The following is a 27,921-nucleotide window of genomic DNA, read 5'->3' as shown; positions in this document are numbered from 1 at the left end:
TGGGCACATATAAAAGAAGGCAGTATGGAAATGTAAGGGGACAATAATCTGGAATTGAGACTTGATCATTCCTACAAGTGAGCATTATAGTTAATAGTGAATCAATACCAACCGACTGGCATTTTGAAATGTAAATGTGGTAGATGAAAGCATGATGCTATCATCAGCAGAAAATGATGTGACTAGAATCGGTAACACGAAGCCTCCAACGACTGGGGAATGCATGACTGCAAATGTAATACAGGCCCATCAGATCGCATCCCGAGCAGCAGGTAATTATTGCCTTGACCTGCGACTTACTTTCAAGCCTGTTTCCCAGAAGAGATAAAAAAAAGACAGAGTATTTGAAAGATTTAAGGAAAAGGCAGGGGCACCATCTGACAGTGCTAGATTGATACTCGCTAAATGACTGAAGAATGCCTTGATGCCTTCTTTAAACAGTGCTGTTTCTCTAAAATTGTTTTTTTCTTCCTTTCCCTCTTTTCTGTTGAATCCTCCAGAGCTATTCCTGTGAAAGGTTCTCTGTCACTGAATCTAACAACGAATGCCTGCATGAATACAAGGAATGCAATTGACTCACTCGAGCATGTACAGGTGAGAGAGTCACCAACAAACAGTTTTAAGCAATCCAGCAATATCTTGCGGAGTTCCAACAAATGAAGCTGACGTAACTTGGTTTATATCTGGCCAAAATGCTTTGTCTCAACATTAATAGATATATTTGCTGTAATACAATGGCAAAATTCAGCGTTGTCAGTTAAATCTTTGTTGGTTGTGTTTTGCAGCAATTGGAAACTTGTACGATTTAGTATATTCAGGTTATAGTGGCTCATAATGGAGTCTTTTATGTTGTAATACAACTAAAATTTGAAAAATTTCCAAGAGGCAGTATGTATAAATAGCTATGTTGTCAAGTTTTTTTTTCACTGGTGGGTAAGCCAGCTAGTCTGAAGCTATCAAATGTTTAGATTGAGCAATTAAAAATTGCCAGGACAGCAATCATATATAATTATCACCATGCACCTTATTTTTGATTGCAAATAAAGAAACTTAATAGAGTAATCTTAAATTTTGTTTCAGTGCAATAGCTCATCAAATGTCACATATATTGTGTTAGTCATGGGTTAAAAGTTGTCAATTCAAGCCCTATTCTGGGGATTTGAGCACCGAATATAAATCGACAATTCAATACAGAATGCTGCTTTTTTGGAGATACCAAACTTCAAATGAGATAATAAACCAAAGCAGTGTTTGCTTGATTCATTCATTAGTCTGCATGGTGATCTGGATATGAGTTGTGGAACTAAATGTATTGTATTTTAATGTGAGACTTTTTTTCAAACATTTTATGGGATATTCTTTAGTTATAGTAATGTGCTGCCCCATGGTCAAATCCCAATTAGATCTTACAGGATGTTGTTTGAATCACAAACTGGTTAATTTTGATCTCAGAAAACTTTAAACATTTATATTGGCCTAGATCTTCCAGTCTCTGGATAGTCTGAGACCAGATATATGCTTCATGATGCTTTAGAAGTCCAAACGTGTTGATTCAGTAACAAATTTCTTCAAAATGTTTTAACTTCCAACAGTTTCCCTTTTTAGGAGAAATAGATCTGATTTATTAACCAGTATGCAGCATCGTCGAATCCTTCCAGTGTGGAAACAGAGCATTCAGCCCATCAAGTCCACACCAACCTCTAAAGCGCATCCCACCCAGACCCAACCCCCTACCCAGGCCCTGTAATCTTGCTTTTCCTGTGGATAATCCTCCTAGCCTACACATCCCTGGACACTACGGGGCATTTTAGCATGGCCAATCTTCCTAACCTGCACATCTTTGGACGGTGGGAGGAAAGTGGAGCACCCGGAGGAAACCCACGCAGACATGAGGAGAATGTGCAAACTTTATACAGACATTTACCTGAGAGTGGAATTGAACCTGGGTCCCTAGTGCCATGTAGCAGTGCTAACCACTGTGCCACCATGCTGCCCCTCTGCCCCTTTAGGATATCTTACAGAAACTTCAGAATACTGAATGGCCTGGACAGAGTGGATGTTGGGAAGATGTTTCCATTGGTAGGAAAGACTAAGACCTGAATGCACAACCTTGGAGTAAAGGGAAGACCTTTTAGCATGGAGGTAAGGAGAAACTTCTTCAGCCCGAGAGTGATGAATCTATGGAATTCACTGCCACAGAAGGCTATGGAGGCCAGGTCATTGAGTATATTTAAGATGGAAATAGATAGGTTGTCAAGGGGATCAACGATTGTGGGGAGAATGGGGTTGAGAAATGTATCAGCCATGATTGATTGGCAGAGCAGACTCAGTGGGCTGAATGGCCTAATTTCTACTCTTATGTCTTATGGTTGTATATATAGATCAAAGCCTTGTACAACTCCTAGGTAACTATTCAACTGAGTCCCAGACTGCTACGAACCCAACCCAATGAGACCCTACTATCAAGGCATCATTCTCTGACCCCCATACCTGACAACCCCTCCCAAATGAACCCGATTACTGAGTTGTCATCCACCCATCTACCAACCTGTCCTATTGTCACCCTACCCATCTCAGCCACATTATCCAGCTGCCAACTGCCATGAAACCCACTTCCTACCTTACCACCTTGCCACCTTATCCCTCCAACCACCCCCCTCCCCCACCCCCGCCTTACCCACACTCACACATTGAAATGCTATTTGAATGTTAGTCAAGGCATAGAGTTTAGGACCAGGGCGGTGATGCTGGTAAAACGTAAAATGATGGTTAGGCTACAGCTGGAATATTGTGTGCAGTTCCAGAATCCACATTCTCCAATGGATGTGATTGTACTGAAGAGCATTCAAAGCAGATTTACTGGGATGATGCCTAGGCTATAGATTTATGTTATTAAGATGGACTGAATAGAGTAGGATTGTTTTCCTTCCAGTCCACAGATTGAGGGGAGTCATGATTGAGATGTAAAAAATTATAGTGAGCGTAGACAGGATAGATGGGAAGAAATGTTTCCCTTTGGTGGAGGAATCAAAAACCAAGGGTCATAGATATAAGGTAAAGGGCAGAAAGTTTAGAGGGGATGTAAGGAAAAGTACTTTCAGCCAGAGATTGGTGAGAATCTGGAACTTACTGCCTCTAAGGGTGGTAGGGGCAGAAATCTTCATAACATTTTAAAAGTATGTAATGTGCATTTGCAATGCCAAGGCTTGCATGGCTATGAGCCATGCACTAGAAAATGGGATTAGAATAGAATTATAGAATCCCTAAAGTGTGGTAGCAGGCCATTCAGCCCCTCAAGTTCATACCAAACACCTCACCCAGACTCACCACCTACCCTATCCCTGTAATCTTGCATTTCCAATGCCTCACCTACCTAGCCTGCACATCATTAAGACACTGGGCAGTTTAGCTTGGCCAATCCAGCTAACCTGCACATGTTTGGACTGGGAGGAAAGCCAGAGCACCCGACAGAAACCCACAGGGACATGAGGAGAATGTGCAAACTCAACACAGACAGTTGCCTGAGGCTGGAAGCAAGCCCAGGTCCCTGGGGCTGAGAGGCAGCAGTGCTAACAACTGAGCCACTGAGACCCCTCAAGTTAGGTGGTTATTTTGACCAGCACAGATTCGAAGGGCCGAAGAGCTTTTTGACATTGATGACACCACCTGTAGCAGAAAGGTTCGGCTTCAGTTTATCGTCTTCATTTGCAATTTGTTACTCTGACAGTGCGATACTCCCACTGAAGTGTCAACCTGCTTCATAATTTCAGATCATGGAAAGGGATTTGAATCACAAAAACCTCCTTGGGGATGAGAGTGCTCCTACTAGGCTGAGTTTGCACTTCTGTTATTACTACCACAAGTTAGTACAAGTTAAGATACTGCGATCATCTCAGGTTTATAAAAACAGAGGCAACTTCAAGCATTAAAAGTAATGAAGGTTGAACCACGCATCAATGCTAATTGTCAGAAAATGATCCCATAGTTTAGATTGTGGCAATTGATTTGCGGAATTAGAATTTATAAATGTGTTTTGTAGTGTGCATAAACTGACCCAGTTATACACTTATCTTGGAATGGTTATTTTGCCTTAATGATATTTGTTGAGTGTGCGGAGTTATTGCATGTGAAATATTGATTTTGTTTTCACTGTTGTTGAAACTGTAGAGAGAATTCTGATGGTTTCTTAATTGATCCTATTAAGTCCACCTTCACCAGAGGCAAACCCATAACCATGGAGGCACCAGCAAAGTATTCTATCCAAAAAGTGCCCTCATTGAGTGATGCCTTGGTCAAACAATTGGCTGGCACCTCCATGGTTACAAGATTGACTCTTTGATGAAGCTGAATTCAATGTTGCAATCATATGTGTGGTTTGTCAGTGTTCTCAGCAGTACACTTAACTTAATAGTCCCATTGGTGTTAAAATGTAGGATAATTATATGTTGTTTGATGCAGTACACTCATTTTGATGGTAATAGTGACAGGAGATTGAGAATTGAGCACATGTTAAGGCAGTCCGCGTGAACCTATGCTGACACAAGTTTACTATCCCCAGTACAGTGCGTTTGAAGTACACTGTATCCTAAAGCTACAGTTTTCGTGTGAGAAGTGGTTGAAATGGTGAAAATTATAAGTGCAGGAGAATTGAATGCATTCCAGGTCAGCATAGGCAAATTGAGGATCAAAGCTGGTCTCTACACTATTCTAACATGGGACTATTTTCCACCAGTGGTAGGGAATCATGTCTACTCATCTTGCTCAAGATAGACAGCACGTCTACGTCCACTGATGGAAAAAATATTCTCTGCCACTGGCACGTACTCAGAAAATTACATCTGTTTCCAGTACCAACATCCAAAAAAATGCCCCTGCACCAGAATGGTACTGCTAATCATTGACACATTTTGGAGTGAAAATTCATTTCTTTGGGCTGATGGAAACAGACAGTATTGGATTGGTTGCTGATTATGTACAATTCAATATTAGATGTAGTGTATAATAGATGGTCAATCCCGTGTCATTTTGTTCTGCTTCCTTGGATAATGTTTAATTCTTTGATGTAACATTGATGCACTACATCCTTGATTGCCAAGAACCAGGTGCAACCCCACAAACACATTTTCTGACCAGCAGAAGCATTATATATAGTTTTTTCCCATTGTTTTGTAGTTTAAGAGGTAAGAATTAAAAGGAATAAATACTGGTAGCCCCCCAATGTACTTTTATTTCTGCGTATAAAGATTGGTATTTCTTGATATCTGACTACCGACTTTCTGATGTCAACAGTTCCCATGAGAATTTCAAAGTTAGTTCTGTTCGCATCCCTCTAAAATTTTAGCAGTTTTTTTTTCTAGCATGACAACCTGTAAAGAAAGAATGTTCAGATTGAATGGAGTTCAAGCCTACAAGTGCTGGACCTGTTCAAGAAGAACATTAGTATCCCCTCCCACTCTCCTCCTCCCCCAGCCCTCAGGACCTACATGAAGTCTTTGAAGCAAAGCAGTGACCCAAACTGGTCCCTCTGAGCTGCTCCTCATTAAGATGAGACCTGAGGACTAATTTCAGGAAATCCTCAGACTGACCTCTGACTCTCCGCAGTTACTGCACTGTTTCCCACCTGTAGTCAGGCATTTTCAGCTTCTACACAAAGATATTTTGAATAGTATTGCAGTACCATGATACATGATGATTCTTAGGTCTTGTATTGGCTCCAGATGAGATGATTTTGCTTCATCACCGAACCTCCACCCTGAATGCACGTCAGTTCAGGTGACTTGGCAAATCAAACTGAGACTTGATGATGCTTGTACTGCACAACTTGTGCAAAACATTTACCCTGAGAATTATAATACAATAAAGGAATGATTAAATATAAGCCATAGGTCTCAGAATGTTCAAAGGGCATAGTCAACAACATGATTTTTTTATATCAACTTTTTTATATCAACTTTTTAATCAACTTTTTGGATTTGACTTTCACATATGAAAATAAAAATTCTACCTGATAGATTGAGTGGTAATGGTAATTCAACTCAGTAGCAATGAGGCATGATTGAGTAGTACTTGTTATGAACTCAGGCAAGACCATCAATTATTATGATCCGAGTAGAAATAGCAAAGTGTTTCTTTTGTTTTTCAGAATCCACAAACCTAGATATTCAGTAAACCAATCAATCCATTTGGTTCATGAGTTGAAATCAAAGTAATTTTACTGAACAAAAATCAAATAAATAAATAAACATCATAAATACACTTTAAATTAAATTGTTAGTTCCATTATTGACATTAAAAGTATAATTGACACAGTTACTTAATTGCTAACCCAAACTTGTCAGTTCAAATTTTCTTCCACACTCATTTGACTTAGTCCCTCAAAACTCAAGTCAGATACTTATTTAAAAATTGAAAGATTAACCTGTTGGTCAGAATACAGATTTAAAGATTCTTTTAAGGGCAGAGATTTCTTGGACTTAGTTAGAATCATAGCATCCCTACAGTGTGGAAGCCAGCCATTCGGCCCAACAAGTCCACACCAACCCTTTGAACAGCATCCCACCCAAACCCATTCCCTCTCCTTTCCCTGTAACCCTGCAATTCCCATGGTTATTCCATCTAACCTGCACATCCCGAGACACTTTAGGGCAATTTAGCGTGGCCAATCCACCTAACCTGCACACCTTTGGACTGTGGGAGGCAACCAGAGCACCCGAGGAAGCCCACGTAAATGCAGGAAGAATGTGCAAACTTCACATAGATAAGTGCCTGAGGGTGGACTCAAGTGCTTCCTGGCACTATGAGACAGCAGTACTAACGACTGAGCTACCATGCAGGCCTGGATAGGGTTTTCTTTATTTCTCTCTCTGTCCTTGTCCCCGCACCTTCTTGCTTTTAAAATGTCTCTTGAAGAGATCAACTTCTGAACTCCTTCCTTCCAAAGGCACATGGGCCATCACAAATTGATGAGACATTAATCATTTGGACATTGCTGGCATGAACACTTCATACACCCAGCAAATCCTTTTATCTTCAGTAGCTTCCAGTGTTCAGTCACCATAAGGGCCAATTTCTCCTTAGAGAGAGATGACTAGAGGTGAGCATCAACACACCTCAGGCAAAGTGTGCAGTTGAGAAGGACAGTCATTCATGATAACTTCAGCCACTGTAGGAATTGGAGCAACATATTTGGCATCACTCTGCATCAGAAAGCAACCTTCCAGCAACTGAGCTAACCAACTCCTAGTATTGAGTAAACTGTGTTGTCACACTTTGTAAATGCTTTGATTCTTTTTCAGGTCACTGTCACCCTGTCAAGCATCTGTCGTGGTAATCTTGAAATTTCTCTCACCTCTCCATTTGGTACCAAATCAATGCTGCTTGCAGTCCGTTCCTTTGATGAAAGCCAAGAAGGACTGAAAAACTGGACGTTCATGAGCGTCCATTTTTGGGGGGAGAATCCCAATGGAGCATGGATTCTTAAAGTGAGTACATTTTTATTATTTTCCTTGCTTTGTTGATCTTCAAGATCCTCCTATGTGGTGAAAGAATTTTGCAATTCCCCATTCACCTTTCATGTCTTGGTAACGATATCTTGATTCATCAGTTAATATAAGAACTTGAATTGATATAGCAGTCCATCATTTACAAGTCACAAGTCTGAAATAAGACAGAATATTCTGCATGTGCCTGGATGGGAGTAACTCCAACAATATTCAGGAAGAGCATCATCATCCAGGACAGATTGCAGGGCCAACTGCCTGGGTTGCTGGGTCAAAATCTTGGAACTCCTGCCTTAATAACATTTTTGGTGTACCTCTGCATGATGGACGACAGTGGTTCAAGAAGGCAGCTCATCACCATCTTATCAAGAATGGTTAATAATTGCTGGCCTCAAATGTCTACATCTTGTGAACAAACAAGTAAAACTTAACAAGCTGTGGCTAAAATGTTTCTCTTTATTTTCTTTGCCTTAAGGTCAATGTTTGTTGCACCTTTTTGATTTGTTTAATACCCAACAGATACATTCTTGTGATATTTGGCCTTTAATATTTCAAGCCTTTCATCATTTAATTAATATTTGGATCTGTCCACTTGTTTAAATGATTCACTCTCCTGCTGGAGGTACCAAATTGTATACCACTGGAACTACCAGACCACTCCAGCACTGGAGGTCCCAGGCTGCTGAGCACTGCTGCTGTTTAATCACCAAAGCTACCTCAACCCTTCCAGCACGGCAGCTGTACTATTTAGCATTGCCCATAACAATGAAATAATATGAAACTAGAGACCTTTGGAATCACTTAATAGTAATATTTTTAAAAATGTATCATTAACTCTGCAACAGAAGAGACGAGGTAGTGGAGTGAGGCGTTATATATGTTGATGGAATCTGCAGCTTATGAAACAGCTGAAGGTTGCAAGTAGACCAAGTTATCATTTCACCACTTACAGTCAGCACCATAGCAATTAAAGCAACTCTGATTTAATTGAAAAATTGCAGTATGTAATTCATTTATTTCCAGACACATAATGAAATAGCTGAAGTTTCCCAGAAATATATTATTGCATTGTGTCAAAAGTGATATTTTCCTTTCTCCCATTTCAAATAGAATGAAATTCTTTCCATTTTAAAGACACTTCATTAGCTGTACACTTAAAAATTCATTAACACAGCATACAATTAACTTCCTTTTAAAAACCACGCTTATTAAATGTTTAATTAACTTAAAATCTTAAAATACCATTCAACTACACAGAAGATATTTATGACTTAAAGATATTCAAAGTGTTGAAAGCATAGAGTCATAGAGATGTACAGCATAGAAACACACCAACCCATCCATGCCGATCAGATCTCCTAAACTAATCTAGTCCCATTTGCCAACATTTAGTCCATATCCCTTTAAACTTTTCCTATTCGTATACCTATCCAGATGCCTTTTCAATGTTGGGGAGATGGTGGAGGCTGGTACAATTGCAACATTCAAAAATTAAAAATCCCACAACACCAGGTTATAGTCCAATAGCCGTGTCCTAAAAGCTTGTACTTCCAAATAAACCTGTTTTTGACAGTGAGAACCTTTTTCCATGTATGGAGTCAGCTGTTACTAGGGGACACAGCTTTAAATTAAGGGGTGGTAGGTATAGGACAGATGTTAGGGGTAGATTTTTTACTCAGCAGGTTGTGAGTTCATGGAATGCCCTGCCAGTAGCAGTGGTGGACTCTCCCTCTTTATGGTCATTTAAGTGGGCATTGGACAAGCATATGGAGGTTATTGGGCTAATGTAGGTTAGGTAGGCTTCGGTCGGCGCAACATTGAGGGCTGAAGGGCCTGTACTGTGCTGTATTTTTCTATGTTCTATGTTCTATGTTCTATTTGGAGTATAACCTGGTGTTGTGGGATTTTTAACTTTTAAATGTTGTAATTGTACCAGCCTCCACCACCCCTTCCAGTAGTTCATTCCATACATGCACCACCCTCTGTGTGAAAATGTTGCCCGTTAGGTCCATATTGTATTTTTCTCCCCTCTCAAACTTATGCCAGAGACAGATGACTTAGCATGCTGAATTATCCCAATTCTGTGAATGGATCACAGGTATTAATTCAACTGCTTCATAACTATCATCTGAGTCTGGAGATTGGATCGCAGCTGGATTCACTGGCAAGACTTTTGTAAAAATAATATGTGCCAGCCAATTTTTCACAAACCAGCACAGAGGAATTGCATGGTAAACTCCCTAGGTGCAAAAGTAATCTCCAGTTGGTAATGTGGAGCATCTATATAACCACAGCCAACTCAGTAAACAGAACCAGAAGTATCTCATCAGATTTATAGTAAAAATTATGGCTGAATACAATGCCTCAATAATACCGTTCTGTCAGAACCTGAAACTCAAAAGTATTATCCAGATATTTTTCAGTGACTACCCATGTAGCATTTCCAAACTTAGATGTTTATGTGATTCATGTGCTGGCGGTACACATGAATTTTGTTGCTGAATTCTGCCAGGTCTCTGGGAGACATTCTGAAATAAGGTCAACCTGAGGAGCAGGATGTTCAGCCTCTGAAATGAAGCACAGCCTGTGATGTCAAACAGTGACAGGTGCTGATTAGGTGACAAATAGCCATTTCGGACCTCACAGGTACTGTTAGCAACTTCACTTAACCATTCCCAAATAAGGGATCCCCTCCCCACAACTGCAATTTAAAGGGATCTCATGAAGCCTCCAAATGAATTGCTTTTCATTTTCCTTTGCTGATGCAGAATGATTGCAAATATTGTGCATGATGTTCTTGAAGGAGTTTGGAAAACTTCTGGATTGACAAAGAACTAGCACTGAAGTTGGGTGAGGGGGACAGAGAGGGGCTAGAAAGCCTGCCAGTAATAGAAACATGGATTTAATATGTTCTTGGACCGTAGCGCAGCTTGGGGAGGGAGCATAGGCGGCAGAGTAGGTAAAGTGAGCAGAGAAGGAAGGGGGAAGGAATGCACTTGATGGAAGACTGGGCCACCAGTACCACCCAACCTGTCAACACCACACCACCGTGCGCGCACACACACACCACCATCCTCCCCCCCAAACAAAACCAAGTCCTACTTTTATCTCAGTCAGAAGTACTGCCTGAGGTAGTGGCGATTCACCAAGTAGGTCTCACTGAGTTGTGCCACCTTCTGCAACTGGACCAAAGGCTCAAACCAAGGAGAAGAAGACATTGCCAGCAGCCATGAAAATTGCCATGGTCAGTTTCTATACCAAGAGACCTTTCTGGGTGATGTTTTGGCATTTCAACATTCGCCACGAACCACTGTATTAATGATGTGACAGAAACTCTGTACACGAGGAGAGTGATCTTCATAATCTACTCCCTTACTGCAGGAGCAGGGGAAATGGGAATTAGGCTTTGCTAAGCTAGCAGGGAGCTATTAACTGTAATACATGTGGCTCTGTAGGTCACACGTAGGTCACACAGTTTAATGGGGAGATAAGTGTTACCACTCCATGACTTTGCAGTCGGTGTGCACCTTACCTGGGGGATCCTCTTGATTGTCACCAGCAACCAAGATACAGTTATCGTATGCATTTCCCAACATTGTTAGGTCACTATGTCAAATAGAAGTTGCCCACACATGATTGCCACTTTCTGCCAATCACATATGGCAGCCTCATTATGACAGAGTGTGTCGCTGGTAAAGCACAGCCGGTCAGGCAGCATCCAAGGAGCAGGATAGTCGACATTTCGGACATATACCTTTCATCAGGAATGTTGAGTTGGGGGTTGAGGGTAGGAGGTTGCCCAGGGGGGCTCAGAGATAAATAGGAGGGGGGGGTGGAACTGGGAGAAGGTAGCTAGGAAGGCTATAGGTAGATGCAGGTATGGGGGTGATGGTGATAGGTCAGAGCGGAGGGTGAAGCGGATAGTTGTGAAGAAAGATGGAGAGGTAGGACAGTTCAAGAGGCGGTGCTGAGTTGAAAGGTTAGATCTGGGATAAGGTGGGGTGAGGGGAGATAAGGAAACTGGTGAAATCGACATTGATACCATGTGGTTGGAGGGTCCCAAGGCAGGAGATAAGGTGTTCTTCCTCTCGGCGTCGGATGGCTAGGATTTGAGGATGGAAGACTTGCACATCCTTGGCAGAGTGAGAGGGGGAATTGAAGTGGTCAGCCACAGGGCAGAGGGATTGTTTAGTGCATGTGTCCTGAAGATGTTCTCTGAAATGTTCCAAAGGTTGGCGTCCCATCTCCCCAGTGTAGAGGAGACCACATCGAGAGCGACAGACACAGTAGATGAGGTGTTTGGATGTGCAGGAAAATCTCTGCTGGATATGGAAAGATATTTTGGGGCTTTGTTTGGAGGTGAGGGGGGAGGGAGGTGTGGCACAGGTTTTATACGTCCTGCAAGGGAAGATGGCGGGGATGGAGGGTGGATTGGTGGGGGTCGTGGACCAAACAAGGGAGTCTTGGAGGAAATGGTCTCTGTCAAATGCTAAAATGGGTGGAGAGGGAACTATATCTGTGTTGGTGGAGTCTGACTGTAGGTGTTGAAATGGCGGAGGATGATGCAATGTTTTCTGGAAATTGGTGGGATGGTAGGTGAGGACCGGGGGGGTTCTATTCTTGTTGCGGTTGGAGGGGTGGGGTTCAAGGGCAAAAGTGCAGAAAGTACACGAGATGCTGGATGGCATTATTCACCATGTGGGACCCCCTCCTATTTATCTGTCAGCCCCCGGGCTCCCTCCCCCCATTCCTGATGAAGGGCTTATGCCTGAAATGTCAACACTCCTGCTCCTCGGATGCTGCCTGACGTACTGTGCTTTTCCAGCACCGCACTTTTTGACTCTGATCTCCAGCATCTGCAGTCCTCACTTTTTCCCTTTCTAAGGTATGACAGCCAAGCTTCCAGGAGACACAGGAAGCAAGTCATCAGCACCCTGAACTGATGCCTGGAATACCCCCAGCTTGTAGCCATCAGTACTCACTGCAGTAAGTCTCCATGTTTACAGTGGTCTGCTTTTGACTACCAGACATGCAGAGGGCACTTCACACAGAACAGGAAATGGAGAATGAAGGGACCGAAGAAAGGAAAGGGAAGATGAGGTACCTGTAACCCATTCTCTGTGGACAGGCAGTCTGTGTGTGGAGTCTGGTTTCCCTGTACTTTCATCCCCACATTTTCACAGTTGCAATTTTTGAAGCCTTCAGCTGTTGACCAGTGCTGCATACATTTGGCTCAAGCCATGATGGCAAAACTACTGTTAACAAAAATTCCACACCAGTTTAATCCCGTAATAACTATGAAATGAACTATGCACACTAATTCATTCCTTGGTTGCCTGTTCCATGGATGCTTGTACCTGGCCTCATGCTCCTGTGCAGTCCTACTCCAGTGGCTGTAAGAAAGCTGGTGGGATCTTGCTAACTTCTACTGGGAGAGATTGCAGATGCCCTGGCAGGAAGCACTTAAATTGCTTTGGGCTTTGTCTGCTTTGGATGAAACCACCTTGGCATGGATGGTGGTATACTAAACTGATTGCTGACAAACAACAGCAAGGGCATTGACAGACTGGCACTGGTGGGCCTACAAAGCCTGCCATCCTGAGAGGTAGGTTTCTGTAAGTTGGAGACACTGGCACTTGGTTGGGCAGCACCGCATTGATTTGAGTAAACTATCTGAGCTATTTGCAATTGCTGAGAATCTGTACATGCCATTGCATTGTAATATCCACAGCCAGGGTGAGCCTCTATTGCACTAAATTGGGCTGGCATGTTTTTGGTATCTAAGCAAACATCTCCCTCTGACCCTCCTGTCTCTCAGGTTAAGCCTGAACCCAAACAGGTAGAGAAAGTGACCAAGACTCACAACACTTTTCATTGTTTATTGTAATGTTGGTAAATCTACAAACTGTGTTTCCCTTTTAAATTAAATAAATACTTACACACAAGCTCACAAATATCCTGCTCCTTTCCTGAAGTTCATTCAGTTTCAGTCACAAGTCCATGAGACCTCACTGTTTTTGGCTACTGCTTTGCCCTTGTTCAGTTCAGCTGCTACCACTGTATTGAAAAATGCTTTCTTTAAAAAACCTAAAATTCTCACTTAGAACATATTTGACATTGTCACACTTTTTATTGAACATTCTATTAACATATAACTTCAGTTTTGATGGGAAATTATCCTGTTATATCAGTTTTGTTTTACTTCAAAGTCTCTTAAGAATTAGCATTTGCACGAAATGTGGTCCTTTCAGTTGCAATGGCTCCTAATCTGCAGAAGGTACAGTTCAATAGTTTGTATGTGTCTCCTAATTGTGTGTTTGGTGCCTGTGCACTAAAAATATTAGATAGGGTGTGCATGTTGGGTTTTCCATATTCTGTATTATTCTAGGAGAAAGAGTTTGACCAATTTCTGAAAACCCTCCATCACAAACAGCTTTTACCTTTAAATGTTGGCTTATTTTAAATTGAAAGGATTCTTGCTGAATGACCAGTTACAATGTCAACAAGAAAAAATTTCATAACCTCAGTCTGAGCTTCCATAAGATAGAAGAGCAGAATTGGGCCATTCGGCCCATCAGGTTTGGGCCATTCGGCCCATCAGGTTTGGGCCATTATTCAATCAATTCCATTCTCCTACCTTCTCTCATTATTTTTGATGCCTTTACCAATCAAAACCCTATCTATCTCTGTCTTAAATACAGTCAATGGCTTGGCCTCCACAGCTTTCTGTGACAACAGGTTCCACAGATTCATCACCCTTTGGCTGAAGAAATTTCTCTTCATCTCAGTTCAAAGGGATTGTTTTCTTCCCCTTGATGCTGTGTCCTCAGATCTTAGTCTCTCCTACCTAACGGAAACATCTTCTCTACATCCACTCTATCCAGGCTTCTCAGTATTCTGTAGGTTTTAATCACATCCCTCCTCATCCTTCTAAACTCCATTGAGTACAGGTCCAGAGTACTGCTCTTCAAGTGATAAGTCCTTCATCCCTAGGATCATTCTTGTAAAAGTGGGCGGCACGGTGGCTCAGTGGTTCGCACTGCTGCCTCACAGCACCAGAGACCTGCGTTCAATTCCCGCCTCAGGCGACTGACTGTGTGGAGTTTGCACGTTCTCCCTGTGTCTGCGTGGGTTTCCTCCGGGTGCTCCGGTTTCCTCCCACAGTCCAAAGATGTGCAGGTCAGGTGAATTGGCCATGCTAAAGTGCCCATTGTGTTAGGTAAGGGGTAAATGTAGGGGTATGGGTGGGTTGCGCTTCGGCGGGTCGGTGTGGACTTGTTGGGCCGAAGGGCCTGTTTCCACACTGTAAGTAATCTAATCTAATCTAATCTAAACCTCCTCCGGATTGCCTCCAACACCAGCACATTCTTCCTTAGATATGGACTGCAAATCTGTTTGCAATCAACTGTGACCTGAGCCTTACACAGCCTCAGCAATATTTCCCTGTTCTTGTACCCTAGCACTTTCAAAATGAACTAGCCTCCTAAGTCTCTTTGTGCTTAAGATTTCCCCATTTAGAAAACAGTCTGTGCCTCCCTTCTTCCCATCAAAGTGTATACCCTCACACTTTACCACATTGTATTCCATCTAGAACTTCTTTGCCCATTCTTCTCCTCTCCAAGTCCTTCTGCAGCTTTCCCACTTCCTCAACACTACCTGTCCTTCTACTTATCTTTGTGTCATCTGCAAACTTAGCAATAACACCCTCAGTTCCTTTATTCAGATCGTCAATGTATAATGTGAATAATTGTGGTCCCAAAACTGATCCCTAGGGAACTCCACTAGTCACTGGCTGATATCCTGAAAAAGATTCTTTATCGCCACTCACTGCCTTCTGCCAGTCAGCCAATCCTCTCTCCAAGCCACTACCTTACCCCTAACACCATGTGTTGTTCTCTTATTTAGCAGTCCACTGTGCAGCACCATGCCAAAGGCCTTTTGGAAAACCAAATAGATCACAATAGGATAGGATAGTGAAGAAGGCATTTTGTATGCTTTCCTTTATTGGTCAGTGCATTGAGTATAGGGGTTGGGAGGTCATTTCGCTGTACAGGACATTGGTTAGGCCACTTTTGGAATACTGCATACGATTCTGGGATCCATGCTACAGGAAATTTGAAACTCAGAAAAGATTTACAAGGATATTGCTAGGTTTGGAGGGTTTGAGCTATAAGGAGAGGCTGAAAAGACTGGAGCTATTTTCCTTGAAGTGTCAGAGGCTGAGGGGTGGCCTTATTGAGGTTTATAAAGTCATGAGGGGCATGGATAGGGTAAACAGACAAGGTATTTTCCCTGGAGTGTGGGGGAGCCCAAAACTAGGTTTAAGCTGAGAGGGGAAAGATTTAAAAGGGACCTAAGGGGCAACTTTTCATGCAGAGGGTGGTGCATGAATGGAATGAGCTGCCATAGGAAGTGGTAGAGGCTGATACAATTACAACATTTAAAAAGCATCTGGTATACAAATAGGAAGGGTTTAGAGGGATATGGGTCAAATGCAGGCAAATAGGACTAAATTTATCTTGGATATCTGGTTGGCATGGACGCGTTGAACTGAAGGGTCTGTTTCTGTGCTGTATGATGTCCACTGACTAATCCTTTGTCTAACTTTCTCATTACCTCCTCAACAAATTCTAACATTTTTTAGGCCTGGCCTTTCCTTGATGAAGCTGTGATGATTCAGCCCTATTTTACCAAGCACTTCCAAGTACTCCACAATCTCATTGTAAATAATGGATTCAAACATCTTCCCTACAACCAAGATCAGGCTCACCAACCTTTAATTTCCCATCTTCTGCTTCCTTCCCTTCATAAACAGGGCTGCTATATTAACTCTTTTCCAGTCCTCTTGACCCTCCCTCACTCCAATAATTCCTGAAAGACCATACCAATGCCTCTACAATTTCCTCAGCAACCTCCTTCAGAACTCTGGACTGCACTATCTGATCCAGGCTATTTATCTGCCTTAAGGCCTTTCATCTTATCCAGCAGCTTCTCCTTAGCGATGGCCACTACATTCACTTCTGCCCTCTGACTGTCTTCAAGTTCTGGTTTTCCATTGGTGTCTTCCCCCACAAAAACTGATGCAAACGAGCTACTCAGTTCCTATGCCTAGCTCATCCTGATATTTCATTTTCTCTCCACTTACTGCGTTTTTATTTATCCTCTGGTGGTTTTTAAAGGCTTTCAAATCCATTGGCTCCCCACTAACCTTCACCCATTGTTTGTTTTTTTTCTTTTGCTTTTAAGTTGTCCTGACCTGCCTTGTCAGCCATGGTTGCTTCACCCTCCCCTTGTTATGTTTCTTCTTCTTTGGGATGAAATTCTCCTCTGCCTCCTGATTGATCCCCAAACTCTCCTGACATTGCTGCTCCACTTTCCTCCCTGCTGGGGTCTCTTTCCTATCAACTCTGGCCAGCTCCTACTTGTCCTTGTAGTTACCTTTACACATTTGTAATTCTGTAACATCTGATTCCAGATTCTTGCTCCCAAACTGCAAGGTGAATTCTATCACATTATAGTCACTGTCTCCCAGAGGTTCCTTCAATTTAAGTTCCCTAACCAAGTCTGCACCATTACACATCACCAAATTCAGTATTGCCTGTTGCATTATCAACTCTACCACAAGCTGCTCCAAAAAAACCATCTTGTGGATATTCCACAAATGCTTTGGATCCGCTACCAACCTCTTTTCCCAGTCCACCTACATATTGAAGTCCCCACGATTATTGGAATTGTGCCTTTCTTACTTGGCTTTTCTATCTCGTGATTTATTTTCAGCCCCTCATCCTAAGTACTGCTTGGAGGCCTGTACACAACTCCCATCTAGATGTCTTTTCCTCTTCGGTTCCTCAACCCTACCCACACAGATTCAGAAGAGCTCACCATTTTCCTAGTATGGGTGTCAATATCTCATGAACTTCAATCTGTTTCTCCAATATCAATCTTTGAGCCACGTTCTGACCTCTTATTTTGTTGAGCATTTGTCAATTTGCTCATTGGACAGGTAGCAATACAGAGATGATTACCTTTTTGGTTATTTTTTTTTAACTCAGTCTCTAGCTACTCATATTCCCTCAACAGAGCCTATTTCCTCTTTCAACCCATATAGTTGGTATCTACATCAACCACAATAACTGGATTGTTCCCCTCCTACTTGAAGTTCCTCTGCAGCCCAGATGAGATATCTTGAACCAGTGCACCAGGCAGGTAACACAGTCTTCTGGACCGTCAATCCTGGCCACAGAAAACTGTGTTTGTTCCCCTGACTATACTATCTCCAATTACAATTACATTTCTCTTTACTTCCCCTCTCTTGAATGGCTACCTGTACCATGGTGCTACGTTCAGTTTGCTCATCCTTCCTATAGCTCCTGCTTTCATCCACACAGAGCAAGAATCTCAAACCCATTAGACAAGCTCAAGGGCTGAGACTCCTTCTGCACTACTTCCTACATCTGTCTACCTGCCTCGGTTATAGTCACAACCTCCTGTCCTTGATCACTGACCAAATTCGACATAATTAATCTAAGGGGTCATACTGTCTCCTGATACACAGCATTGAGGTAGCTCTTCCCCTTCTGATGTGTCACTGTCTTTGAACCTCAGATTTCAGCTGATCAACTCTGAGCCAATGGAGCATTAAGATATTTGGTGGTTTCTGTCTGTGTTATAATGGAAGCTGAGTCATTGAACACCAGTGCATCAACGTGTTTTTTATTTATTCATTTTTTTGTAGAATTTGGGTGTCGCTGGCGAATCAGCTTTTATTGTCTGTCCTCAGTCGTCTTGAGAAGGTGGTGGTGAGCTGCCTTCTTGAACTGCTGCAGTCCACCTGCTGTAGGTTTATCCACAATGCCATTAGGGAGGTCATTCCAGGATTTTGGAAGTGGAGGTGTTACTATGTATCTGCTGGCCTTCTCCTTATAGATGGAAGTGGTCATGGGTTTGGAAGGTGCTATCTAATGATCTTTGGTGAATTTCTGCAGTGCATCTTGTGGATAGTACACACTGCTGCTACTGAGCATCGAAGGTGGAGGGAATGCATGCTTGTGGATGCGATGCCAATCAAGCAGTCTGCTTTGCCCTGGATAATGTCAGGCTTCTTGAGTGTTGTTGGAGCTGCATTCATCCAGGCAAGTGAGAATTATTTCATCACAGTCCTGACTTGTGCCTTGTAGACAGGCTTTCAGTAGTCAGGAGGTGGGTTACTCTCTGCAGTATTCCTAGCCTCTGATCTGCTCTTGTAGCCACTGTATTTAGTGGTGATTACAGTTGAGTTTCTGATCAATGATAACTCCCAGGATGTTGATAGTGGGGGATTCAGTGATGGTAACACCATTGGATGTCAAGGGACGGTGGTTACATTGTCTCTTATTGGTCATAGCCTGGCATTTGTGTTACATGCTATTTGTGAGTCTTGGCCTGAACATTGTCCAGATCTTGTTGCATTTTGACAAAGAACACGGTTGGACCTAAGACACTACCCTGAGGAACTCCTGCAGAGATGTTCTGCGGCTGAGATGACTGAGCTCCAACAGCCATGACCATCTTCCTATGTGTCAGGTATGACTCTAACCACTGATTCCCATTGATTCCAGTTTTGTTGGGGGTCCTTGATCCCACACTCGGGCGAATGCAGCCTTGATGTCAAGTGCTATCACTCTCACCTCACCCCTGGAATTAAGCTCTTTTGTCCGTGTTTGAATCAAGGCTGTAATGAGGTTAGGAGTTGAGTAGCACTGGCAGAACCCAAAATGGGGGGGGGGGGGAGCGGGAGCAGAGTCACTGAGCACTGCTGAGCAGGTGCTGCTTAATAGCACTATTGAGGATACCTTCAATCACTTTCCTGATGATCGAGAGTAGACTGATGGAGTGGTAATTAGCCAGGTTGGATTTGTCCTGCTTTTTATGTATAGGACACACTTGGAAAATTTTCCACAATGTTGGATAGATGCCAGTGTTGTAACTGTACTGGAAGTGCTCAGCTAGGGGACCAGCAAGGCCTGGAGCATAAGACTTCAACTAGAATCATAAAATCCCTACAGTGCAGATAAAGGACATTTGGCCTATTAAGTCTGCACTGAACCTCCAAAGAAATTCCTAACCAGATCCACTCCCCCATCCTATCCTCATAAGACCACATTAATCATGGTTATTCCTCCCAGCCTACACATCCCTGGATATTATGTGCAATTAGGCACAGGAAATCTACCTAACCTGCACATCTTTGGACTGTGGGAAGAAATTGGAACACCCAGAGAAAGCCCACACAGACACACAGACTACTGGGTCATTAAACACTGCATTGGAGTTAACCATCTCTTTCTCTGTGAGAAACCCTGTGCCAAATTGGAACTGACTCCTCCATGTTCCTTGGCAGGAGTGACAGCAGGCTATGTGGCAAGTCTACCAAATTTGCCAAACATTTTAGTGTGTATGCCCATGAGCATTCTCCTGTATATCATCTTATCTGGATCTCCTGCAGCTGAACTCAGCAGCATTTTCACCTTATGGCACATTGGCATACACTATGCCTTCTCCTGTCCTGGCTGCTGTGATATAAGATGTGTGATTTTTTTTTAATATATGTAACATATATTCATTTATTTTAGATCTTGAATATTGAACTAGTGACATGTGGGTGAGAGGATTTAATGGTTAACTTGTCAATATTTCTAGAACAATAGATTTTTTCTAAAACCAGAATGAGAAAGTTTGTTACTGGAGTGCTAATGGAAATTTGCTTGCTTTTGGAAAGTTCGACATGTGGACAGAGTGAACACTAAAGAACATAAACCTACTTTCAGTTTGTTTGTTTTTGCATGGGGAAGCACGCGTCAGTTGGACAGCTTTTGGTTTCAGTTCACAGACGTCTCAGTTGAAACTGGATGTGTGAAACAGATCTCCTGGAACAAGGAGTTAATTCAGAAGCATTAGAAACATTAGTCAGTGTAAGGGTTTACTTTGAAATTCTAGACCAGAAGTATTTAGTTAAGGGCTTATTTGAAGCTGAAAATGTCTAAGTTCAGTTGTATGAATATTTGAGGAAGAGTTATCAAACTCTCAAGACCAGGAATTGAAAGCAACAGTTCAGTCAAACCTATAGTTGTTGAAAAAATGGGAAATTGCTCTGCTACCTTATTACTGTTAAGATGACATTGGAATATTAGATTACATTACAGCATGGAAACAGGCCCTTCGGCCCAACAAGTCCACACCAACCCGCAATCCACCCATGCCCCTACTTTTACCCCTTACCAAACACTACAGGCAATTTAGCATGGCCAGTTCACCTGACCTGCACATTTTTGGACTGTGGGAGGAAACTGGAGCACCCAGAGGAAACCCACACAGACATGGGGAGAACGTGCAAACTCCACACAGTCAGTCGCCTGAGGCGGGAATTGAACGCGGGTGTCAGGTGCTGTGAGGCAGCAGTGCTAACCACTGTGCCACCGTGCCACCCACAATAAATAGGCCTCACATTCCACCTAATGGAAGTAGTTGCAAAGGGAACTGAGAGATGTAGGCTACCATTGAACGATGAAACAAAGGGGTTTAACTCAGGGGCTCCTATTACTTTAGCTTTTCTTCTGTGAAACACATCTCATTGCGTAACGAACCCCTTTTTGCATATTTAAGTGGTCTCTCACCTTCCTTAGATTAGATTACTAACAGTGTGGAAACAGGTCCTTCGGCCCAAGGAGTCCACACCAATCCGCCAAAACGTAACCCACCCAGACCCATTCCCCTAACACTATGGGCAATTTAGCATGGCCAATTCACCCAATCTGCACATTTTTGGATTGTGAGAGGAAACGGGAGTACTCCATAGGAAACCCACGCAGACAAGGGGAGAACATGCAAACTCCACACAGAGAGTCGCCTGAGGTAGGAATTGAACCTGGGTCTCTGGCGCTGCAAGGTAGCAGTGCTAACCACTGTGCCACCATGCCGTCCAATGTATGGAGTGATGTATTTTTACTACATGTTTTGAATATTTTCAAATTGTGTTGAAAAAAATAGCTTGATGTTTTTAATTTTTTTCCTTTTGCATAATGAACTTTTGTTTTATTGTGAGAACCTGATTTAGATCATTGCATACTTGTGTTTCAATGAAAGACTGCTTTATTCAATAAATCAAAATAGGATCTATCAAGCCAGGTTTTAGTCTGGAATCTAACTTGCCCAGTAATAAGATCAGCTGGTATCATATCACTGTAGTCACCTCATGTCTGGTGGCTCACCGCATCTTGATGTCAGTTTATTTTCTTATTGTAAACATATTCATAAACTATCTACATGTATATTACAAAATAAAATAGACATTATGTAAAGTATAATAAAATATCACAGTTCTCAGATGAGCATTTTGCACTATTAGCTGCGTCAATCCAAACAAAAAATTTGATTATGAACTAAATATGACGAGAACTATATGCATTACATTGCAAGCCTGAGGTGTTCTGTAAGTTACCAACCACTCAGTACATTATGCTAGAAAGACCTTAGGCAGTGGTATTTCCTTAATAGCAGATGCTTCCAGTTTTAGTGCATCCCTCAGCATAAGTACCTTAGAATGTTTCAGTCTGCAACACCCGGTCAAGGACAACTCTTTGTGCTGGAAGACCAACAGGTTTCAGGCAGACCAGAGCGCCTCTTAAACAAAGTGGATGGTGTTCCGAGTGCAGCTGATATTTTTCTTGGTGTGTGTTCCTGGGAAGATTGTGTCAAGCTTAGAGCTCCTCAGTACAAACTTTGGCAAAAACCTCTGTAATCTCTCTCTGGGCCAGTCTTGCAAAGACCAATTGCAGAAGAACAAATGCCATGGCCTCGTCACTACCACAGCATACGGTGGCACTAAGAGTCTATACTTGCATGAGCCAACTGATGGTGAGTGCCCTCTCGCTACAAGCTCAGCTATAACCTTGATGCTTGTCAGGAAGTTCTGACAATGAGGCGTTTGCCAAATAACTTTGATTGTCTGCTCAGGTAACTGTCTAACAGGGTTAGTCGTCTATCTCCTTTTCCCACAAACCCTTCAGAATGTTCTGTGCTGATTACTAGCTAATGGTGTGTTGTCAATGGTGTTTTTCAGTACAGACATTTCCCATGAGGAGCAACTGAAATGGTACAATCCAACTAAGTTGCAACATTGCACAGTAACATGGCCAGACCCATTCTTCACAACACTGGATACAGGTGGAACCTCAGCACCAAGTGAAATTTGGTGGTGTGTACCAAGATTGATGCAGCCACACACAAAAGTGGCCATCAAGGTAACATCGCGAATGTTTCTCCTCCTCACTCTCCTGGGTTTTGTATGCGGTGCCACAATAGACAAGATAGAAGGTGGCACGGGTGACCGCTGTGGTTTAGGTTCAGAGGATAGGTCAGACCTCACCAGCATCACACATAACAACGCCAAGAGAACTTGATACCTGATGACCAGATTTTCACCCACGATGGAGAGGGAGCATTGCTCCCACTTGCCCAGTTCTGGCCTCACCTTTGCAATACCCTCCTCAGTTTTTAACAAATGCCCTTCTCCCTCTGAGCTATATGTCCAGCATCTTCAGGTAATCTGACCTGATGGTGAAGCGGATAAAGGATTGGTCGGACCAGTTCACAACATAGCCTCACACTTGTCTCAGTTTATCGTGGGTCTGAAGGCCAGTTTAAACTGGTTGTAGATGCTCATGCACTGACAGCAGACTGAGCAAAAAACTGTGACATTAGTCATGAACAGGGAGGGTTTGACCTGCAGGCCTTCACTGCCTGGAATTGTCATCTCACTTAAACCTGCATCCTAATTGATGATCACAGCAAAAGGCTCTACACAACACTTGAACAAGGCACAAGAGACCTTGCTTGACTCTATTTTGATTGGAAAGCTGCATCTGCTCATTCTTAGACTGTGCAGAGCAGTTGGGTGTCATTACAGATTCCCTGTCCTGTTTGGCAGTGACCTTTGACAGAATTTGATAGTCCACATTCAGTAGTGAGATTGGCTGCCAATTCCTAAATTCTACCGTCTTCCAGCTTCCATTGTAGATGAGGATGAAGATGCTGATGACTTTCCTCATGCTGCTGGCCAGAAGCATATTCAAATAAATGTTCCGCAGATCCTGGTCGATCAAATCCTGAAGGGTTGAGTACAATTTGGCCAATAGGCCATCACTTCTGGGAGTCTTACTTTTTTCAAAGGAATTGGGGGCATTAGTCAGCTTACCCAGAGTTAGTGGCTTACACTGTTAGTATACTGCCATCTGAGCCTCTGTGAAGAAAGGACAGGAATGACTGGGAGGCTGTGTCTGTCGGTGGGCTTTGTATCGTACAGCTTCACGTTTTGCTGTACCTCAAGCTGTCAAACAGAGATGATATTATTGAGCTACCTTTTTCTCTCAAGAGGTCAGCATGGACTAGTTGGACCGAAGGGTCTGTTGCCATGCTGTGTTAATAACAGAGGTCTCTTTGTGTACATTCTGGAAGAACAGGTGTGAGTATGTCTCATCTTGCTATGTGGAGTGGACCCTGGGTCAGATGATTACTTGGAATCCTTCAACACATACAGCAAGGCTGGTTCTCCACCTCTTGAAGTTTCGCCTTGACATTAACCCCTATCATCTGTCACAAGAAAAGGCTTTGTGAGTTTTTATGGTGTTGGAATAATTCCACCTGCTTTTCTCACTCTTAATTCTGTGCTACATTCGGAGGTATATGCTCTGTCAGCATCTGAGCTGATGCATAATTCTTTTTCAGAGCTCTGCTCTTGCTGATACCCTTCAGGATGAGGCTGTACTATCAGTCCAGTTGGCTCTTCTTAGAGAAATGGAGGGAGGAATGTATGTCAAGGAAAGAGGGTGGGGCAATGTTCACACAGTCCGTGGTCAAACCATTGCCCCCCACTGCCTATCATGTCAAATATCAGGATATGATTGATGCAGTCAAGGTCTGGAACATGAGGGACACATCAAAGCCCCAAAACTGGGGTCAGGGCTTTAGGACACCCCATTGTGCTCGAGCTGGGGTCCAGGGCCAGGAGCAGTGAACTATTATTTCTGTCTCTGTCCTGGGTCAGATTAGAAAATAAGGCCTTTAGGCAGTAATGTATGATCAATTCAAATGTTCTTGGTCCTGTCAGACGCCAGCTGTCTCATTCTCTCTGTTGTCCCTCTGTCCTGCAAGAAAGAAGGAAGAATATCAGAGGGTATTTTGCAATGCTGAATAGTTAAAAGGGTGTAAAATCTCTAGATGTGGATGTGAGACTGACAGCTTTGGCAGTTTTGTGGGCATGGGATGGAGCTTCTGAATACTAGGCAGGTGTCCTGATTACTGATGGCTAATGGTAAATTGAATAACAGGATAGTTTGGTATTAATGTTGCATAAAGTGTAAGGGTTAATGAAGATTAATACCACCCAGATGATTACGTCATATGGACTTTTGGACAGAACTGCTTAGGATCTCAGCAGTCAGATCTAATATTCAGGAACATCTCATAATCTCTGTAGTAATATCAGTCATCTAAATGAAAATTATAAATAGTAGCTAACATGTAAAAATTACTTCATTTTCAATGCAGGAGTGCCTTCTAGATAAGCGCAGCAGGTCAGGCAGCATCCAAGGAACAAGAGAATCGACGTATCATGAACCGTCATTTCCGCCACCTCCAAACGGACCCCTCCACCAGGGATATATTTCCCTCCCCTCCCCTATCAGCGTTCCGGAAAGACCACTCCCTCCGTGACTCCCTCGTCAGGTCCACACCCCCCACCAACCCAACCTCCACTCCCGGCACCTTCGCCTACAACCGCAAGAAATGCAAAACTTGCGCCCACACCTCCCCTCTTACTTCCCTCCAAGGCCCCAAGGGATCCTTCCATTTCTGCCACAAATTCACCTGCACCTCCACACACATCGTTTATTTAATCCGCTGCACCCGATGTGGCCTCCTCTATATTGGGGAGACAGGCCACCTACTTGTGGAACATTTCAGAGAACACCTCTGGGACACCCGGACCAACCAACCCAACCACCCCGTGGCTCAACGCTTCAACTCCCCCTCCCACTCCACCAAGGATATGCAGGTCCTTGGACTCCTCCATCGCCAGACCATAGCAACACGGCGGTTGGAGGAAGAGCGCCTCATCTTCCGCCTAGGAACCCTCCAACCACAAGGGATGAACTCAGATTTCTCCAGTTTCCTCATTTCCCCACCCCCCCACCTTGTCTCAGTCAAATCCCTCAAACTCAGCACTGGCCTCCTAACCTGCAATCTTCTTCCTGACCTCTCCGCCCCCACCCCACTCTGGCCTATCACCCTCACCTTAACCTCCTTCCGCCTATCGCATTTCCAACGCCCCTCCCCCAAGTCCTTCCTCCCTACCTTTTATCTTAGCCTGCTTGGCACACTTTTCTCATTCCTGAAGAAGGGCTTATGCCCGAAACGTCGATTCTCCTGCTCCTTGGATGCTGCCTGACCTGCTGCGCTTTTCCAGCAACACATTTTCAGCTCTGATCTCCAGCATCTGCAGTCCTCACTTTCTCCTGCCTTCTAGATAAGCCAGTAAGTGATTATCCTGTATTACACTAGACCAAGCAGACTTTGTAGCTCCCTGCGAGGGAGGAATAGTTGAGGGATTCAATATGTTGAGGAGGATAGTGGCAGCAAACCTATCTAAATCATGATCGTCAGTGAGTGGCGAGTTGTTCCAGGAACAGCGTGTGGTGAGATGGAGCTGCAATTGGAAGTGAGGAACATCATGGAGCTGGGCTGGTAGTTAATGAGGCAGGTTTGATAGAATACAGTGATAGAAACTGCTGGGATCCAAAAACATAACTTGCGCTGACTTCCTTCCATAAAAGCCTTTCTGAGACTGTTGCATCAGTTCCTCCAACCCGAGTACCTCTCCCCTTTAAGAAAAGCAAGCTGCCTTTAAGAAATGCAGGCTTGGCATGTACCATGCTGGCCATGCCTGCAGCTGAATCCCTGTTTCATTTCATTTCACTCTGGACTGCATATTGCAGTCATGTTGGTATTGAGGCAGCACAAGGTTTGTTGCTGCTGGGCGTTGAGTAGTTATGCATCACAGTCCAGTGCCTGCTAATGACCTCAGTCTAATTTTCTTCCCCATGTGAATTTTAAAGAAGGCTTCAGCAGATCCATCCAATGACTTCCTCAGTTAGTTGAAGCAGTAGTTGGTCTTTCATACGACTGTCCAACCTCTTTGCATGATGGGCTCACATTTCAATTTTTCTCTCACTCGAGGTCTGTGAGCACATTTCAGAAAGAGAACGCTTGCCAGATCAATAAACATTGATTTCAGAGAAAAAAGATTCAAAGCAATAAATAAATCAGTGAAAGGAGTAATTAGTAAAAATAACTATTTAAAAGTGGTAAGCAATGGATTTAACTAATTTAGCCTTTTCTTGAATATTTGGACTCAAAGCAGGGCCGGAGAGAAACAGACTAGGTCCCAAGCCCTGATCACTAAAGAAGGGACTCAGTGAAGAAGATGTGTTTCACGAAGCCACAGTTTGGTTCACTTCTGGTGGGATATGATTAAATTAGATTCCCTACAGTGTGGGGACAGGCCCTCCAGCCCAACAAGTCCACACCGACGAGTATCCCACCCAGACCCACTTCCCAATTTAGCATGGCCAATTCACCTGACCTGCACATCTTTGGATTGTGGGAGGAAACCAGAGCACCTGGAGGAAACCCACGCAGACACAGGGAGAATGTGCAAACTCCACAGAGTCACCTGAGGTGGGAATCAAACCCAGGTCCCAGGTGCTGTGAGGCAACAGTGCTAACCACTGAGCCACCATATGTTGTGAGCTAACCTCCATAGACTTCACATGGAAGTGGGGGTAGGAAATGGGTTCCCTTACAGCCTGAGTTTTCTTCCTTGCATCCAGAACATGGATAGACTTATGCTGGGTTGGAAGGGCAGGTGAAGGGAGGAGGAGGGAAAGGTTGGGTATGTGTTTGGCTCAGTCCTACTCACTCACCCATCAAAAACCAAAATTCACACCCCAGCCCCCACCCCATCACTCACTCACTTGGCCAACCACCCCCATAATTCATTCATTCACCCAACAACCCCAGTCACCCACTCGCCCAACACAGTCACACTAATTCCAGACACTCACTGAGCCAGTCAGTCAATCTCTCACTCACTCCCAAAATGCTTATTCAATCCTCAATCCTGTCAGTCACTCAGTCACCCACCTACCTACCCATCTGACCCCACCCCCCCATGCACTCATCATCCAAGTCACTCATTGACCAAAGTCCCCAGTCAATTACTCATTCCCCCAAACTCCCCAGTTACACACTCACTCATCCACCCAACTTCCTGCACTCACTCGCTCACGCTCCCCTTCACAGAGATAGGCTACCTCCACCCTATTCATCT

At 43.4% G+C, this 27,921-nt stretch overlaps 1 protein-coding gene across 2 annotated transcripts in view; it reads left to right on the top strand.

The window, feature by feature from the left end:
* The window catches only part of LOC140481424 (PC3-like endoprotease variant B), an 865,619-nt gene that overhangs the window by 781,041 nt on the left and 56,657 nt on the right, over positions 1-27,921 (top strand). For both annotated transcript variants that reach the window (XM_072577588.1, XM_072577587.1), the window contains exons 15-16: positions 501-594; positions 7,296-7,481. In XM_072577588.1, coding sequence (XP_072433689.1) covers positions 501-594; positions 7,296-7,481 — 280 coding nt within the window. The remainder of the gene's footprint in view (positions 1-500; positions 595-7,295; positions 7,482-27,921) is intronic.

Source organism: Chiloscyllium punctatum, chromosome 9 (assembly GCF_047496795.1).
Source record: "Chiloscyllium punctatum isolate Juve2018m chromosome 9, sChiPun1.3, whole genome shotgun sequence".
Classification (NCBI taxonomy): domain Eukaryota; kingdom Metazoa; phylum Chordata; class Chondrichthyes; order Orectolobiformes; family Hemiscylliidae; genus Chiloscyllium; species Chiloscyllium punctatum.
The sequence above is the reverse complement of the archived record's forward strand: the minus strand, read 5'-3'. Positions and strand labels throughout refer to the sequence as shown.